The sequence below is a fragment of the Hordeum vulgare genome, chromosome 4H, assembly GCF_904849725.1.
Source record: "Hordeum vulgare subsp. vulgare chromosome 4H, MorexV3_pseudomolecules_assembly, whole genome shotgun sequence".
In the NCBI taxonomy this organism is placed as follows: Eukaryota; Viridiplantae; Streptophyta; class Magnoliopsida; order Poales; family Poaceae; genus Hordeum; species Hordeum vulgare.
The window spans coordinates 555833756-555852228 of record NC_058521.1 but is presented as its reverse complement, the minus strand read 5'-3'; the positions used below and the strand labels follow the sequence as shown (position 1 = coordinate 555852228).

Sequence of the window (18473 nt, the reverse complement as noted above, 5' to 3'; positions counted from 1 at the left end):
CAAATCGGGATGAGATCGCGGGACGGGCTGCGATTTGGATCTCAAAGATGTACCACTACATCAACCGCGTTATATACACTTCCGCTTAGCGATCTACAAGGGTATGTAGATGCACTCTCTCCCCTCCTAGATGATCATCACCATGGATAGGTCTTGTGTGTGCGTAGAATTTTTTTGTTTCCCATGCGACGTTCCCCAACAACCTTCACATTGATTCTCGCGGGAAACGAGGCGATGAGGACGACGAACGCGCCTGGTCACTGACTCGGTGGGTCCACACGCGTTTCGTGCCAAAACGATTTCTTCCGGACGCCGCCAGCGTGTCGGGTTTGGCCTGGGAACGTCGGGGCTAAATTTGGCCCTAATCGGCGAAAAACAGGCTCTTGGGGGCGCGACTGAGCCGTTTTTTCATGCCGACAACAAAAAAGGGCCTTCGGGGGAGGGCGGTTGGAGATGCTCTTAGAGGGAAGCCTCGGACGACAAAGGTACAACGAAGGTGGCAGCTTTGGTTAGGGAGAGATGTGACGTGGCAACGTCCAGCTACAACAAGTGGTGACAATAGGGAGTTATGCCGATGTTAGGTGGCGGCAGCACAGTTAGCCACCATCGGACTAGGTGGGTTAGGGCTCCGGAAAGAGAAATAATAGGGGAAGTATCGTGAGAAGGTAGAAGATAGTGGTCGTTAGATTCCAATCTACTTGCCACGGTAATCCACAAACGAGTCCAGGCTCATCTACTCGCACCAGTAAATTCAACAACAAAAATATTCAAACAAAAATCCTAAATTCGTTTGCATCCAGGATGTTTGAATGCGCTAGGAGCATGTAATTCTTCATGGTGAAATAACATTCGAGAAGCTCTACCCATAAAACTCAAATTGGTTTCGAAAGTGCCTTTTTTAAAGTTTCTTTGAGAGCCATTCTTTTAAAGCTCCTCGAATACCATTTGTTCATTCAATTTCGTACAATTCTAGCATCTTGGATGCCATTTTTATTTTTTTAAACGGTTTTGCCCTTTTAAAACTCATCGTGTGTCTTAGATGAGCCCTGGCTCCAAAATGCGGGGATCCACTGCCGCCACAACACCTCACCACGAAAGCCTAACAGGCCGGACCGACAAAATTAGGGCTCTTTGCGAAACTCTAATACGGGGCCTAATTTAAGTGCATTTTTTTCTTCAAAAGATGCGCATAGAAATTTAACCGAAACCAGGTAGCTTAATCTCCAACAGGTACTAGATTTAATACTTTACTAGTCTTGGAGAGAGTAATCGTAAGTGCCGAGAAAAAACTAATCATGAATGAGCACGTCATGGCACCAGTTTATGCTTTATAGTTGAATCAATTAGACAGGTGTTTCTCCTAAACATTCGATCGCATTGCCGAAGAACCCAGCTCCACATGCAAAGTCAGTTGCATGCCGTCGCATGACTCTTACTGAAGGAGCTCACTCTCGTCATCTCGTTGGGTGTCGGGTACCACCTCAATCCCCCTCTCCATGGAAAAGTATGCAGAGTTCTGCGTGGCTGTCACCGCCCCTGCCACCGGCAGCGACTAGTGCGTGTTCCTAGTGTTAACGGCGATGTCCCCTATCCCTCATAGCTTGGGACACTACACCAACCGCTGTGCGTTCCATGACCTTCTCCCCCCACCCATCACAGAGTTTTGACGAAGAGTGCGTTGAGGCCGTACAGCGCTAGAGGACTCCACCAGGCAGGCCAGCATCTAGGTTTTGCATAGTCGCGTAAGCCTGTCATGGCCCGAAATTCGGGGGGCCTAGAAAGTTAGGGCCCTGTGCCGTCGCACAGGTGGCACACCCCTTGGCCCGGAATGAAGCCTAACTACGATGGGTGCATTTCTTTGCATGTGGGATGGGGGTGAGGCCGTAAGGGGGTAAGAGTGAGGAAGAGAGAGAAGTGAGGGGGGAAACTAGATGAGATCCTTCGCTGGGAGGTGTGAAAATGCGGACATTTCACTATTCTGACCTTAATGTAAAAGTATAATACAAAATGAACTTTGTATGAAACTATTTTACGATCTGACCTTTTTTTAAAAACGCCACAACCCATAACATTGCTGCTGCACGTCGAAACGCCTGTCTATATCGAAGTTTCTCCTTTACATTCAAACGCCAAAAGAGGTCGAGTTGCAGACTAGGGCTAAACGCCACACCGGCTGGTTGTCGATGTACAGTGAGACGTCTTTCGATCCTGATCGCTTTGGAACTTGGCACGCAACCAGGGTGATTGGACTGGACGTGTGCCTGACCCTGATACTATGCTATGCTATGTATGCTAGGCTAGCTTTCAGAGCATGGCCACCACGTGGTGATTGTTTCCCAAACGTTTTTATCATTTCCCCGAGGGCTCTTAGAACATGGTTAGAGCATGGTTAATAGTATAGCCAACTGCTGGCTATAAGAAGTCTTATAACCCATCTTATAGCTAGCTTATACAATAGTTAGTTATAAAAAGTACTACTTTTATCATATATGACCCACCTTTCATTCTCACAAAGCATCTAGGAGCACGTGCTAGAGCTGGCTCTTCACGAAGAGCCCGCTTTCCTTCTCTCTCCTCTTCTCTATCATCCAACTCAGTAAAAATATAGTATTTTAATCCTTACAGCCTGCTGACTATACTTTATTGTACTTGCTCTTAGGGACCTAAGTAGGCTGTTAATCTCAGATATGCATCAGGGTATTCGGCCAGACGTCTCACTGTGATCGCGCTCGCCGCTGCTGCTTGCTTTGCCCCGCTGATGCCTGCACTATTGTTGCTCAACGTTGCTGATGGGCTGCTCCTCGTCATCTGCATGCAGCCCTGTCCCATCACATGTGCATGGAACGTTGTTGCTTGCATTATTGTTGCTCAATGTTGAGCGGCTGCTCCTCGTCAGCAACGCCATTGATGAGGGCGGCGTTTTGGCTTGGACAGCAACACAAACTAGTTTGACGTTTCGGTTTGCCCTTTTTAAAAAAATCAGATCGTAAAATAATTTCGTACATAGTTTATTTTATGTTATGCTTTAAGATTAAGATCAGAATAGTGTAAACGTCCTGAAAATGCGAACAAATGGATGAAGCTGACATGGCTTCAAGATTGCACCGAGATTCATGTGACCAGATCAAACCATAGGGGAGGGGTTCGCTGGGAGCTGCAAAAATGTGAACGAATGCGAGATAATATTTTATTTCTTATTTTGAACCACCCTTTAATCACTTTATTTATTTTATTATGGACAAATATGCGATTACACAATGTCAATCATATTTATTATTCCTTGGCAACTACTCCCTCCGTCCCATACTATAAGATCATTTTGCAAGCTAAGAGGGAGTAATACTTTTGTACCATTCACTGCAGGATCATCTACTCGCATTAGTAAATTCAACAATAACGATATTCATGGAAAAGATGCATCAGTAAATTTAACAATTACAATATTTAGAAAATAAAAGCTGAAATTTGTCTGCATCCAATATATTTGAGTGGCATTCGTGGTGAAATAACATTCAAGAAGCTCTACCCAAAGAACTCAAATTGGCCAAAGTGCCTTTATTGAAGTTTATTTGAGAGACATTTTTTCTACTTAAATGTCATTTGTTCATGCAACTTTGCACAATTCTAGCATCTCAAATTGAATTATTTATTTTGAATGCTTTTACCCTTCTAGCCACGGCTCCAAATTGCCATCCGTCCATGGCAGCGTATTTGTTAAGAGCATCTACGACTGCATGCTTTAAACCCACCTTAAATGGCCGAACAGATCAAACAGTCCGGTCATTGCTTGATCAAAAAATGCGATAAGACATGTCCTTTAAACGGACCTTAAATGTTCGACATGTCCCACACCTTTTATATGTAGTCCCAAATCTAGGACGGATATGGACGCCCGGACGTGTCAGTCACATCAGATTGATGATAGGATCCCACGTGAAATCGTCCGGAAACCCGACAGCCCAACATATGTCTCTTCTAGTGGAGGTGTGAATCCCACGCTCCTGCTCACCATCCGAGGCTAAATTCCCGGCCCTAGCCAAGTCTACCCCTCTCCCCTTTCATTGCTGCCAACCTAGCCCATTCACCACCTCTCTTCCGCTTCATCGTTTGTCCCAGATTCACCACCTCTCTTCCACTTCATTGTTTGTCCCACGTTATCCGGCTTCATCAAGGCACGACGGAAGAAAATTATCTATACTATGCTCCCGTCGGACGGCTTCATCAAGGCACGACGGAAGAAAATTATCTATACTATGCTCCCGTCGGAGCATCGCTTCCAGATCGAGGAGCGGATCCGGGCATGGCGGAGCATCGCTTCCAAATCGAGGAGCGCGGATCCGGGCATGGCGCGCTTCCAGATAGAGGAGCGGATCCGGGCATGGCGCGCCGTCCGTATCGTTGTCAATCTACCTACAAACTCGTCGTAAAAAATAATGAAGACCAACCAATGCTTCATCCAGTTGGAGTGGGCATAATGAAGACCAACCAATGCTTCATCCAGTTGGAGTGGGCGACAACCGACACCCTTTTTGCCGAACTCGAAGATAGTGGACATCTCCAACCAGGACTAGGATAGTTTAGATTTAGTTTAGGTTATTTAATCTATGTAGTATACTTCATTCGTACCTAAATAATTGTAGCTGAAAAATATCTGACTAGTTCTCTTCAACTATAATTATCTAGGTATAGAGGGAGCAATACCCTTTTGTTTGGATCTAAGATAAGGTAGAAGAAATCTAGACTGTACGTATTCCTTTTATTCTTACACGAAACATCTGACAACGTGTTCATGGCACAACGTTCCACTGTGAAGCGCAAACAAAGCTACCAGCGTGTGCATACACTGCAAGACCATGAATTTTCAGCCGGCCATCTCTTCAACCTGTCCGTAGCTCGCCCTTGTCGACCGTATGGACCGGGACGGCGGGTATGGACTCCCACCACTCCCTCCAGCGCCGCCCGCCCCGGGGGTCCGACACCGCCTTGGCAACCCTCGTGTTCGCCGCGAAGCAGCACACCGTCAGCCCCATCAGGACGTACTTGAAAGGTACCACAGCCAGCGCCACCGCGATGCCCGTCAGCATCCAGATCACCGTCTCCGTGTGCTTCAGAGAGAACGCAGGATTGCTCAAAACGAGATATATATACTGTATATGACGGACAGTACACGCACTAACAGTATAAAAACGACGTACCTTTGGTGACCGGGCTAGAACGATGGACCATAGCCTGAGGATCACGACGTTCGCCGTCTTGACGTACTCGTGCACCTTCTTCATGCTGTGCTGCGCCTCCACTATGCTCTCAATCGTCGTCTTGTCCGAGGACTTGTCGATGATCACCTCCGAGCATATATCGCCGATCTTCCTCTGCCTGGCCCAGACCATCGCGCCGACCACTAGTATCAGGAATGCCGCCAACGCGTAGCCCACCCACTCGCTGCAACAAAAGGGAAGGAACTTGCACATTATATTCCCCGTTACATTCCCAACCCGAGTACACCCAATGCATGACCAGCGTTAAGTGATATAATGATGTGTATAATCTTACTTGTATATGGTCAGCAAAGCTACAGCAAGGACACTGCCCGTGATGTGCGGTCTATCCCAGGAGGTCATCTCTTGGATCACCGGACCCAGTTTGCTGATGGGACTTACCAACCCCTACAAAGAAAGAACAGACGTATTCAGTGAAAATGCTGTTTCAGTTTGAGTACAAGATACCAAGAAACAGCTGGGACTGAAATTCTGGAGAGAAGGAATCCACCAAGAAAAGGAAGAGATAACATAAGAGAGATCACATGCTTTTAAGCATACCACTAATACGAGAAGGCTATCGGTGAGACCTTCCTCCTTCATCCCCTCGATGGGAGCATTAGCCACCGTAACTTCCCTGGCTTCATCTCTTACTTTATCAATGGTATTTCCGAGGGAGGTCAAGGGCTGCCCATGGTTACTTGAGTCCCGGTCATGCTCTTTTGCCATCTCCGCGCTTAACGCGATTGGATCCGACTTACTCAAGCTCTTGAACACATATGATGCACTGAACGGAGTTATGGTCGACGTCTCTTTCAGATTGTTTGCTAGTTGCTCGAGCACGTAATCACCTTTAGGAAGGTCATCATACAGGGAGAATACGAGGAAGCTAGAAGGTGGTGGCGGTGACATTCTTAGCATCTCCCTTGCAGCATGGAGCCTTATCACTGCCAATATGATTCTTGAATGTACCTCCCATTTGTGGATAGGGGACTCTATCGTGTACGCTGATATGAAACGGTGGAGAAAGATTACTTCTCTTATCATGGTAAGCCACAGATCGCGACGTGTAGAGCTGGTCATCTCCGGAAACTCCAGAAGCAGAGGTTCCGGTCTGCATAGATGAATTGACGGTTACTATGCAACCAAAAAAATTATTTGCTACATTCTGTGATTAAATGATGATGATGAAGAAGATGATGATGATAATAATAATAATAAATGTTCACTATGAGACCTTCTAGTTGCCACCAAGATGATAGGACTATGCTAGAAGAACTCACAGTGATTCAAATTCAATGGCTTTGTCGAACAATGGTGCACCAAAAGGACCTGTTGAAGCTGCTTTAACTTGTTGATCCATTCCAGTATCTGAAAGCTCGACCTTGAAAGCAGGCCCATATGAAATTATGCCGGAAGTCTCAAAATACAGGGCCTTGTTTGTCAGAATCAACCTGCCTACACAGTCCATCGGAAATTAGCAACCAGAAATTCCATACTTTATATGTACAAATGCCAAAATGATCCATATACTAAATTACCAATTTACCACGTTAGGATAAAGAAACCAGAAGAAGAATTAAGATTGGATTGATTACCAGGCCAGCTGCCGGTCCCAATGTGCCGAACCACCCTTTGTGTTCCTGCTGCCCCCTCAGTGTGCAAGATAAATTCATCTTCAGCGAATTCAACTCCTGTTGGAGTTGGCAAGCTTTGCAGAAATTTGAAGGACCTACGAGAATCAAGAAAATCCCATTTGAGTGTATGATGTCCAACAGTGAACTTCTTATTGGAGGATCCAACAGAAAGCTTTCTTGTAACAGAAAATTTCCAACAAAAAGGGGGCGACAGTAGTGCCTGATACATTTCTACTCATGCTTGATAAGTGGGAGAATATTATCTGACCGTGCGAGTTGTGAGTTGTGAGTTGTGACTTACTTATCCATTTCCTTAAGGAATTTATCGTAAGCAGGATAGTGTAGCCTGCTAGCAGTGGTAGCGGTGAGGGCTTCGAAAGTGAAACGCGCATTGACAACGTCACAAGCCAAAGGAAATACAGATCCAAACCACACATATGCATCTTCTCCGACTGTTGGATCTTCATTCACCTACGGCGTTGTTAATCAATCAATGCTTAGAGTAAGTTACACATCAGCAATACCGAAAACAAGTCGCGTCTTTGGCATGCGCACTTACAAGAAGGGGCATCATATCCGAATAGAACAGCGACGTGTCATCACCCATCACAGCTTCATTTGCTCCAAGTGGTTCCTTCCGATCTTCTCTCTCTTTCGATATGCTCTCCTGTAATGTTTAGCGCATCGAGTCAGTTCAGAATGGAAGCATCATCATTTGTCATATGCATACATATCTAGAATCACTGACCATGGTAATTTGTTGATCCGAAGGAGTGGGCGTCTCCCAGGCTAGCATCATATCAAACGTGAACCGACCGAGCGACCCCTCGTGAAGCGTGTCTCCGAGATCAGGAGATGTTAGAGATTGCAACGCCTGAAGGCTGCAGTACTCAACTAGTCTTCTTGAGTAGTTGTCCAGTGCGGCATTCTTCAGGCCCGACTCGAAGTCCGCGACTAGTTCGTCGACGCTTCTGTGCAGCGTCCTGTATGGCATGCCCATTTTAGTTACTCGATTTCACACCTGACCTAGAGAATTTAGTGTAGCAAAACTGAAGCAGATCTTCGGCCTCTGTTTAAAGTTTAAACTGAACGCCAAAACAGAGGCACAAGAGTGTGTCTGAATCTGATGACCAATGAATGCACAAACACTGGCACTGATCAAATCATACCACAAGACAGATATAATACCGAATAGATAGGAAAAACGATTACCATCGTCTGTTATGGCCAGATAATTAGTTCTCAGTGATTAACATAAACGCTTCCTTCAATATAAACAGTCTTCAATGTTTATGCAGGGAAAAAGGCTACGATAGATTAGAACAAAATCGCCGCAAGAACGCGCCGGGGCACTTAGAGCATCTCCAAGAGGCGCCAAAAACTGCTGCGCGTGCTAAAAACTTTTGTGCACGCGCTCAAAAACGCTACCGCGCGCAACATATTTGGTTCGCCGACTTGCGCGCGCAGCAAGCTCTGAGCTGGTGCAGATGGGACCGCTGGATCGGATTGGATTGGACGCCGCACTAACGCGCGTCTGTTGGAGATGCTCCGGTCCTCGCGTTTCAAAACTGCTACAGTGACGCGCGCTAAAAATTTTATTGGGCGCGGATTTTTTACGCTGTCGTTGAAGATGCTCTTAGGAATCAATTAGGTCAGGAGGAAAAATGCAACAATTTTCTGTTCCTTCATTCAGAGTGACCCAAATGATATACGCCGGAGTATGTATATCATCCAGCAGACCAGCACCGTGCTTCTTCATCTGGCCGAGAATGGTGCACCGGCCACCGGCCCGTCTAGCTAGGGCTTTGCATCACCCCACATACATACAGCTGGTTGGTTCCATAAATGGGCAGCGAAACCAACAGAACGGATCAAGAAGCGAGCGACGCCGAGTCGCGGTTACTCTGATTGATCGATCACGACGGAGGTAATATAGGAGGAGGAGGAGGAGCGCGGACGTACAGGGAGCATCGGTGGAGCACGTCGTCGGCGATGGAGGAGAGGTGCTTCCGGCCGCCGCCGCCGCCCGCGGCCTTGCCCCGCACGCCGCCGTCCACCGGCGCCGGCGCCATCGCGTCCCGGCCGCTAATCACGTCCGTATCCATGGCTAATCACTTGGATTGCGCAGTGAATGTGAGGTGCGGTCGGTCCGTGCGTGCGTGCGGCTATAGGGTGGCGTGCATGCGCACATGCAGCGCGCCACCGCGGCCCGCTGCCCTTCCACGCGTCGCCCGACTCACGCAATCTACATCTTTCTCTTCGCTCCATCGGCTCCCATCCCATGCCTGGTTTTTCCTTTTTTCTCGACAAAAATCCATCCCATGCCTGCTGATCTCGTCAATCTCTGCCCAGAACCTGACTTTTTTTATTTGAGGCAATGCCGAGAATCTGATCATCGACATCTGCTCTCTCTGTTGGAAACACCGGCAAAAGAGCCGTGCGTTACAACGAAAAAAAAAATAACACACGCTCTGAACGTAATATATTTTCACATGATATCATATTTGTGTTGTCGACGATGACCTTAGTGCTCGTACAACGAAAACGCGTTTAAATGTACAATCACTCGGAATAAGATGAAAAATAAGTTGTTTCTCCCCATGAGGTTTTTTAAAGGTGTGCATGTGTGGTTAACGATGATTTTCTTTTCTCTCAATTTGGTTTTAATTTAATGGATGTTTATTGCAATTCATATCATCGCCGGAAAGAGAGAAAAAAAAAGGATTGTGCACTACAGATTAAGTTTGCACCAAAAATAATATTTAAGAAGTATTCAACAGCTAAAAATAACATCCTATTTAGATTCTACATATTTTTTTAATCAAATTCCATATATAACATGTTAAAATCGGAGTTACGGTTTAAAAGATAAGAATATTTTTGTTTTAGATAAAATGTGGATTGATTAACTGAAAAGTCAGGGTTTTTTTGTTAAAACAAAAAAACGTTTTGACTGACTAAAAACGGAGGACGGGTTAATTACCTGAAACATCAGGGGGTTTTCTGAGAAAAGGAAAAAACGATTCGTTTTCTGACTTAAATCCGGACTGCGGGTTGATTACCTGAAACATCAGGGGGTTTTCTAAAACATTCAAAAAAAAGATTCGTTTTTCTGACTTAAAACAGGACTGCGGGTTGATTTCAGCAAACATCAGGGGTTTTTTCTGCAAAATAGCCACGACGGACGACAAAAGCCTTAGACGCTTTATTATTAGGGAGAGATAATCCAGCCCCACCGTCAGCTCGAGGATAACTCTTGGGAGCGAGTCCTACGGCGCCTCACGCCCACGCTCCCACGCACGTCGGCTCCCCTCTCGCATGCATGCACGACGTGGGCGCTACGGTTCTGTTGTAACTCCCTCCTCTCTCTCTCGCTATACCTCATGTGTATATAAGCACATCCATGTACATCAGATGAATATAGACTGAGTTTATCCATCTTACTTGGTATCACACGTCCACCGATCCCTCCCTCGCTTCCGTCATGACTTTCCGACGTCCACTCCGTCGCACTCGTTCTCTCGGGGACGCCGACGCTGCCTTCGTCCTTCCCTGCGTCGCCCCCGAGCCAGCACTGGCCCCGCCAGCGCCCGTCGCCCGGCCTGCTTCCCCCGTCGCCGCGGCACCAGCTTCCCCCAACGCCCGCGCTCTACGCCACCCTCCTCCTGTCGCTGTGGCCGCGGTGCGCCCCCTGCGGGTCTTGCAACCCGAACCTCGGGCCCTCGCCCTCGCTCCTCCTCAGGTTCCCCTCGCCCCACCCCCGTCTATGCACCACGTCAAGATCGCCTCCTACATCCCCTTCAAACTCTCCCTCGACTCCGACAACTATTCGAAGTGGAGGCAACTCCTCTGGTTCGTTCTGTGCAACTACCGGGTGGAGGATCACGTCCTCGAGGACGTCGAACCTCTGCGCGAGAACGCAGTCTGGCGCAACGACGACATAACCATCGTCCTGTGGATCTACGCGACAATCTCCGACGACCTCTACGACACCATCCAGACACCGGAGAGCACCGCGTTCCTCCTCTGGCAGCAGCTGGAGATCTTCTTCCGGGACAACGCCGCTGGCCGCGCCGTTCACATCGGCGCCGACTTCTGCGCCACCGTCCAGGGCGACATGACTGTCGCTCAGTACTGCCGCCGTCTACAACAACTCACTGTCGCCATGTCCGACGTGGGCGAACCAGTCTCCGACCGCTCCCTCACTCTCCAGCTCATCCGGGGGCTGAGCCGTCGCTTCCATGTCATGGCCACTCTCCTTCCCATGCAACAGCCCTTCCCGACCTTCCTACAGGCTCGGTCGCGGCTGCTCCTGGAGGAGATCGCTGTCATCGAACGGGAGCGAGCCACCGGCGCTACGGCCCTCTCCGTCGCCATGCGGGGTCCTCCTCTGGGGGCAGGCCCTCCTTCGGTGGCGGCGACCGTACGCCTCCACCTGCTCCCGCCGACAAGGGCAAAACGCCGGTCTCCAACAACTCCTCCGGCGATCGTCAACGCGACGGCCGCGGTCACCCCGGTGCCTCCTCCAGCGGTGGCGCGGGACGTGTCGGGCCGCAGCAACAGCAGCCCTGGATAGGCTACTTCGCCCCGTTCGTCGCTCCGCTCCCGACGGCGCAGCAGTGGCGTGCCACCTGGGCGCCGCCCAACGCCGCGGGCGTTCTCGGTCCTCGACCCCCCGCTCCTCACCAGGCGTACCCCGTCGTGGGCTCTTCCTCGTCCGCGCCCCAATGGGACCAGTAGGCTATGATGCCCATGCCTTCGCCAACATGCCGCAGCCACCTCCCTCCGGGTCCGACTGGTACATGGACACCGGAGCAACCTCCCACGTCGCCAACTCGTTAGGTAACGTCGACCGGTCCTCCTTCTCCGCGCGTTTTCCTTCGAGCATTACCGTCGGCGATGGCTCTACCCTTCCTGTTGTTGCTACCGGATCAACCACCCTCCCTCCCTTCCATCTCAATGACATCTTAGTCTCTCCTCATATTATCCAAAACCTCATTTCTGTTCGACGCTTTACTCGTGACAACTGGTGTATTGTGTCATTTGACCCCTTTGGTTTCTCTGTGACGGACATAGCAACGGGGAGACTCATCATGAGGTCCAGTAGCTCTGGCGATCTGTACACGTTCCTTCCGACCCAAGACGGCGCGCTCGCACTCTCCATTTCCAGCTCCGGCAATTTGTGGCATCTGCGGCTCGGTCATCCCAGTCGTGCCTCTCTTTCTACTTTAGCAAACAATTTCCTTGATTCATGTAATAATCTGCCTAGTTCTGAGATCTCTGGATCTTGTAAGATCGGCAAGCAACCACGTTTACCGTTCCCTAAATCCCTCTCGCATACTACCGCATCTTTTCAGATTATTCATTGTGATCTATGGACATCCCCTGTTTGCAGTTTTTCCGGTTATCAATATTACCTCATAGTGCTCGATGATTACACACATTACTCGTGGGCTTTTCCCCTCCGCCACAAATCTGACACCGCGGCCACCCTTCAACGTTTTTTTGCTTATGTCTACACTCAATATAACCTCACCATTAAGTGTATCCAATGTGACAATGGCGGGGAGTTCCTCTCCCACGCCCTTCGCTCCAACCTCTCCTCTCTCGGCGTCTCCTTCCGCCTCTCCTGCCCACACACATCCCCGCAAAATGGCAAGGTTGAGCGTCTCCTTCGCACCACCAACGACGTCCTCCGCACGCTCCTGGTTCACGCTCACATGTCGCCCGAATATTGGGTCGAGGCTCTTCATACGGCCAACCACCTCATCAATCGCCGCCCCTCCTCCGCCGTCAACCAGCTCACCCCATTCTTCCTTCTCCACGGCTTTCATCCAGCCTACGACCACTTACGCGTTTTTGGTTGTCTTTGCTTCCCCAACCTCACCCACTTAGCCCCTCACAAACTTGCACCACGCTCCAACCCTTGCGTTTTCCTTGGCTATCCCCTCGAGCACAAAGGCTACCGGTGCCTTGACCTACGCACCCGTCGTGTCTACGTTTCTCGCCACGTCACTTTTGACGAACACACCTTCCCCTTTGCAGCCACATCCACTCCAGATCTCCTCGGCCCCACTCCACCTGCCCCGGTTCCCCACCTTGCTCACCCCCAGATCCTGCCTGCCTCGTCCTGGGCAGCACCTGCGGCCCCGGGATCCGCGCAGCCAACCGCGCCAACTCCGCTACGCCAGCCGGCACCAGTTGCCCCACCGCTACCTACGCCTCCCAACCAACCGCAACCACTGCTTCGCGCTCCCCCGCACCAGCCGCTCGACCCACCTCTCCTACTTTTTCGCATGCACCCCCCACCTCCCCTACAACTTCGCATGCAACTCCCCCCATCTCGCCGGCTACCCCCGGTCCTCCTTCCGTCTCGCATGCAGCTCCCCCGCTCGCAGACGCCCCTGCCGCTGCCTCCACTGCCCCCGCCGCTACCGCTGGCCCGTCATCGGCTCTGCGCCCTCTACCACCCCATGCCATTCCCGTCCGCCCGCCTGCCAATCTACACCCCATGCACACGCGCGCCAAGTCCGGTTTCTTCCTACCCAAGCAGCACGCCAACCTCACCATCTCGCCGTCTGTCAGCCCCATACCCTCCTCCTACCGCGTAGCTCTTCAGGATCCGAACTGGGCCGCTGCCATGCTCGAGGAGTATAACGCGTTGTTACGGAATGACACTTGGTCGCTGGTTTCTCGTCCTACAGGTGCGAACGTGGTGAGCGGGAAGTGGATCTTCCGGCATAAGTTCAACTCCGACGGGACTCTCGCACGGTACAAGGTGTGGTGGGTGCTTTGCGGGTTCACACAGCAGGCTGGGGTTGACTACGGCGAGACCTTCAGTCCCGTCGTCAAACCCGCCACGATTCGCGTCGTCCTCAGTCTTGTCGCCGATAGCTCGTGGCCCATCCACCAGCTCGATGTCAAGAATGCCTTCCTCCATGGGCATCTCGCTGAGATAGTCTACAACACTCAACCAGCCGGCTTCGTCGACGCTGCGCGGCCGCGCGACGTCTGCCGCCTCAACCGCTCCTTGTACGGCCTCAAGCAGGCTCCCCGCGCATGGTTCGCTCGCTTCACGTCCTACCTTCTCTCCCTAGGCTTCACCGCCTCCAAGGCGAACTCCTCGCTGTTCTCCCTCCACCGCGGCACAGACACAGCCCTGCTCCTCTATGTCGACGACATAATCCTCACCGCCAGCGACACCACCTTCCTACAGCGCATCATCTCCTCTCTCCATCGTGAGTTCTCCATGACCGACATGGGATACCTCCACCACTTCCTGGGCATTAATGTCCATCACACCATCGACGGTCTCCACCTCTTGCAGGAGCAATATGCCCTGGAGATCCTCGAGCGCGCTGGCATGCTCAATTGCAAGCCGGTCTCCACCCCAGTCGACACCACCTCCAAGCTCTCCGCCACCATCGGCCCTGCCTTCCACGACCCACCAATCTACCGCAACCTCGCCGGGGCGCTCCAGTATCTCACTCTTACGTGCCCCAATCTGTCCTATGCTGTTGAACAATGCTGTCTGTATATGCATGATCCCCGGGAGGCTCACTACCAGATGGTCAAGCGGGGTCCTCCGCTACGTTCGAGGGACTACCCACCTCGGTCTGCACTTCTTCCGCTATGCTAGCAGCGACCTGACGCACTACACGGATGCAGACTGGGTGGGATGCCCTGATACCCGCAAGTCCACATCCGGTTTCGCTGTTGAAAGTGCATGCTATGCCCCTAGTCGACTTTTGGTGTTAATGACAACACATACATAGGAAACTAATCCTATTTGTTGAGTGTATCTCAGGATGGAAAGTACTTTAGTATATTGAGAATTATGTGCCAAAGGTGGTCTGAGAAGATCGGGATTTATATTTCGAGAAGGCTCGGGATTAAGAAAAGATGATGTAGTCTATTCTTTTGAGTTTACTGATATTGAGTATAGGGATCCCGCACTATTAAGAGGGGATCAAAGGTTTTGCGATGAACTTTCTCATACCACATCTTCACTGTCATACCCAATACCACATATTCTCCACTCTGCTCTTATCTCAAAACAGGTCTATTGCCTCGCACATCCGGCTCCCACTGGACGTCCGAGGGCCGGACGACCGGGTGGCTTCGGAAATCTGGAGCCCTCCACCATAAGTATTTGAGTCATATAACTCGGATTTCCGGCTCCCTCCGGACATCCGAGGGCCGGACGTCCGACCAGCCTCGGAAATCCGGACCCCTGCACTAGTAGAACATGAGCTCTATAACTCGGATTTCCGGCTCCCTCCGGACGTCCGAGGGCCGGACGTCCGTTCCCCTTCGGAAATCCGGAACCTCCCACCAGAAGAAGTTGAGTCGAATAACTCGGATTTCCGGTCCTCTCCGGACGTCCGGTCGCTATTCAATTCACAGTATTTTCAGTCATATCTACAGGCCTCGGACGACCGACCCCTGTCGGACGTCCGACCCCTCGCGGACGCCCGGACTTCCGGCAACTGTCGGACGTCCGGACCCTGTGTGACTTAAAGTGTCCCCAACGGCTATTTTTCACTCCTCACTATATATACTCTTCTCCCACCTCGTGAAAGGGTGTTCAACACAGGTAGAATACATCCAAGAACACCTTTCTTCTCACTCACTCTTGTCTACACCAAATCCTAGATCCCAAGAGCATTTGTGAGTCCCTTTGAGTGTTGTTCCAATCAAAAGATAGATCGTCTCCCTCTCCTCCTTCCCACCAAAGTGATTTGTGATTTGAGCAAATTTTGAGCAATCCCCGTGATCTTGTTACTCTTGGAGGTTGAGACTCCTAGGCGGTAGGAGTCTTCGAAGAGGAATCAAACCATTGTGATTTCCCCCGGAAAGTTTGTGAAGGTTTGGAAACCACCTCAAGGCTTACCACTCGTGGTTGAGAAACGCCTTCGTGGAGTTATCTCAAAGGGAGAATAGGGTGAGCCTTTGTGGCGTTGGTGTGCCTTCGTGGTAACATCCGCCCCTCTAACGGTGACGTAGCTTCCCTCCAAGGAAGTGAACATCGGGATACATCCTTGTCTCTCTTGGAGTTTCGGTTATTCCTAAACCTAACTCTCTACTTGTGTTAATCCTTATTACGTACTTGTATTTGATTATTGTTTACCGCTTGTCTTACTTCACTCTAAATAGCTTACTCCTTGTCGTAGCAATTATTAGGCTTACGCTCATATTACGCACTTTTGCCTAAAATTGCTAAGTAATTATTAAAATTTGGATTTGTACCTATTCACCCCCCCTCTAGGTCCATCTCGATCCTTTTCAATTGGTATCAGAGCCTCATGCTCTATTTGTGTGGCTTAACCGCCCTAGAGCGAGATGGACGGGGTTCCAGCTACGGTAGCTCCAGTGCAGAGGGACGTGACTTCCTCGGAAGTCAAGTCTTTCACCTCTGAGGACCTGGAACGGGCCCTTGCCAAGCAAAAAGAGGAGCATGATGCCTCTCTTGAGGCCATGGTCCAAATGAGACTAGCATCACTAACCACGGGGACAACCACGTCTCCGAGGGCCACATGTGCACGGTACTTCATTTAGCCAACAACCTCCGGAAAGGAACCAAACCAGTGTTCCATGGCTTTATGCTAGATCTCAAATTGAGAAACCTAAGTACAGTCCTGGAGGAAAACGTCCCTTGCTTGATGACAATTCCGATTTTGCTTTGTGGAGAGTTGGTATGCAGGATCATCTTAGGTACGCCAATGATGAGATGTTGGACATCCTCGAGCATGGGTACAATCCTATAGATCCAAGGTGCCTCACTCTCAGAGAAACTTATGACAAGCATCTCAATGACACTGCGATCATGTGCATAAGAAAAGGAATGAATGACAAGCAACAAAGACCTTACATTCACATCACAAGTACCAAGGAACTGTGGGATATCATTATAAGGACCAAGACCGGTACCTCCACTCTTCGGCTTGCTCATTATGAAATTGCCAAGGGGCAATTACAGAATTTCTGTATGGAAAAGGGTGAATCTCCCAAGCAACTACTAGAACGGCTCATGACTCTCACCGCAGACATTGAGTCATGTGACTGTGACAAGACGCAAGATGGTTTCAATCTGATCAAGAGATTTCTTGTGGACAAGTTACTTCATGCTCTTGCTCCGTATCACCATCAAATGGTATGGGACATGAGGCAGCACCATTTTATGTCTCTTTTTATGAATGAGATAAGATTAAAATTTAAGAAACGTAAAATGATGGTGTATTGAAGTGAATATAGAGGGGGTAAAGAATAACTATTCCTCATCCTGGGTGACGAATAGCGCGGCCCGTGCATTGCAACAGGAGAAAAAATACCACACTTTTTTAATCTTTTTATAATCATTTTAATTTATTAAAATAATAAGCTAACTAACTAATGTAGTCAGTCCTATCCTATTTTGTTGAGAAATCAACCTGTCCATTGTTAATTTCACCATGATGAGAAATTGAGCGGGACAAGCAAAGCAAAACAAAGAGGCTACGTGAATTGATCAATGGATTGTTATCTTATTTCACTCATGGGGTAGAGAATGTGAGATCAGATGACAAACTGAAGGTGGTGTTCCATTCTCTCTCTCTACAACAAGGCAACCTTACATTCAATACATTCATTCATCAGCAAACAAATTCCCACAAAACAAAATTTCTTGCCGGTGCTTGGCACACGGTTGGAGGCATGGGGAGGGGATCTCACCAGATGATGAGTTCCTGTCGGAGGAGGGGATACGATGAGGGGAGCAAGGGTTAGGCGCCTCTATCTGGCCATAAGGAGTCGTCCTTGCTGCGCCACAACCTCGGAGTTCCCCGTGTGAGCCATGGAGGCTTGCCTCCACCTGCAAGTACTTCGCTCCGCCGCGCCTTATCCGCGCGCCGCTGTCATTCTGCATCGAGCAGACGCATCATCCCAAGTCGTTGTTGCTGTCGCGTTGATTTGATCCAGAAGCTGTGCTAGAGCGCCGAAACAGGGGCAGCAAGCGGGCAGAGGTACGACTACGGAGGCGGGTGGGTTGAGATCGACAGCAGTGGTGGTTGAGGTCGGCCGCGGCGGCGAGTGGTGTGGCAGCGGCCTAGGCACAGGCCAGGGTGGACCAGGGTCGACGTGATGCGCTCGAGGGCCGCAATGAGGGCAGTGAGCGGGGAGAGGTACAGCCGCGGAGGCGGGTGAGTTGAGATCGACAACGATGGCGGTTGAGCGCAGGTTGAATAACAAAAATTATGGGGGCTTTTTTATAAAAAGGTGTGGTGGATTTTCCGACGAAAGCAATAACCGCTTTATTGTCGAGCAACCCAAACTCTGTGATAGATGCCCAGAACATTTTACAATAGATATTTGACTTCTTTATCATTTACTACTCCCTCCGTTTCTAAATATAAGTCTTTTAATAGATTTTATTAGATGACTACATACGAAGCAAAATGAGTGAATCTATACTTTAAAATATGTTTATATACATCCGTATATACTCTGTAGTACAATCTCTAAAAAGAATTATATTTAGGAATGGAGGGAGTAACATATTTCTGACGAGCGGCACCAAATGCTATCCGGAGCAGAACTTGATATC

General features: G+C 49.7%; 1 protein-coding gene across 1 annotated transcript; it reads right to left on the bottom strand.

Annotated features, from left to right (window-relative positions):
- Window positions 1-4737: 4737 nt before the first annotated feature.
- On the bottom strand, window positions 4738-9026 carry LOC123446995. Its single transcript, XM_045123544.1, has 10 exons — window positions 8855-9026; window positions 7641-7875; window positions 7452-7559; window positions 7194-7363; window positions 6854-6987; window positions 6539-6713; window positions 5817-6369; window positions 5551-5663; window positions 5196-5439; window positions 4738-5105 (listed from the first exon to the last, which is right to left on the bottom strand). The coding sequence occupies exons 1-10, from the start codon at window positions 8995-8997 to the stop codon at window positions 4878-4880; spliced, it is 2103 nt and encodes a 700-aa protein (XP_044979479.1). The 5' UTR covers window positions 8998-9026; the 3' UTR covers window positions 4738-4877.
- Window positions 9027-18473: the final 9447 nt, after the last annotated feature.

Coding starts and splice junctions, on each gene's coding strand:
- LOC123446995 (XM_045123544.1), bottom strand. CDS start 8,997: ATGGATACGGACGTGATTAGCGGCCGGGACGCGATGGCGCCGGCGCCG. Junction 7,364..7,451: donor CGGATATGATGCCCCTTCTT/GTAAGTGCGCAT, acceptor ACAACGCCGTAG/GTGAATGAAGATCCAACAGT. Junction 5,664..5,816: donor ATAGCCTTCTCGTATTAGTG/GTATGCTTAAAA, acceptor CTTTCTTTGTAG/GGGTTGGTAAGTCCCATCAG.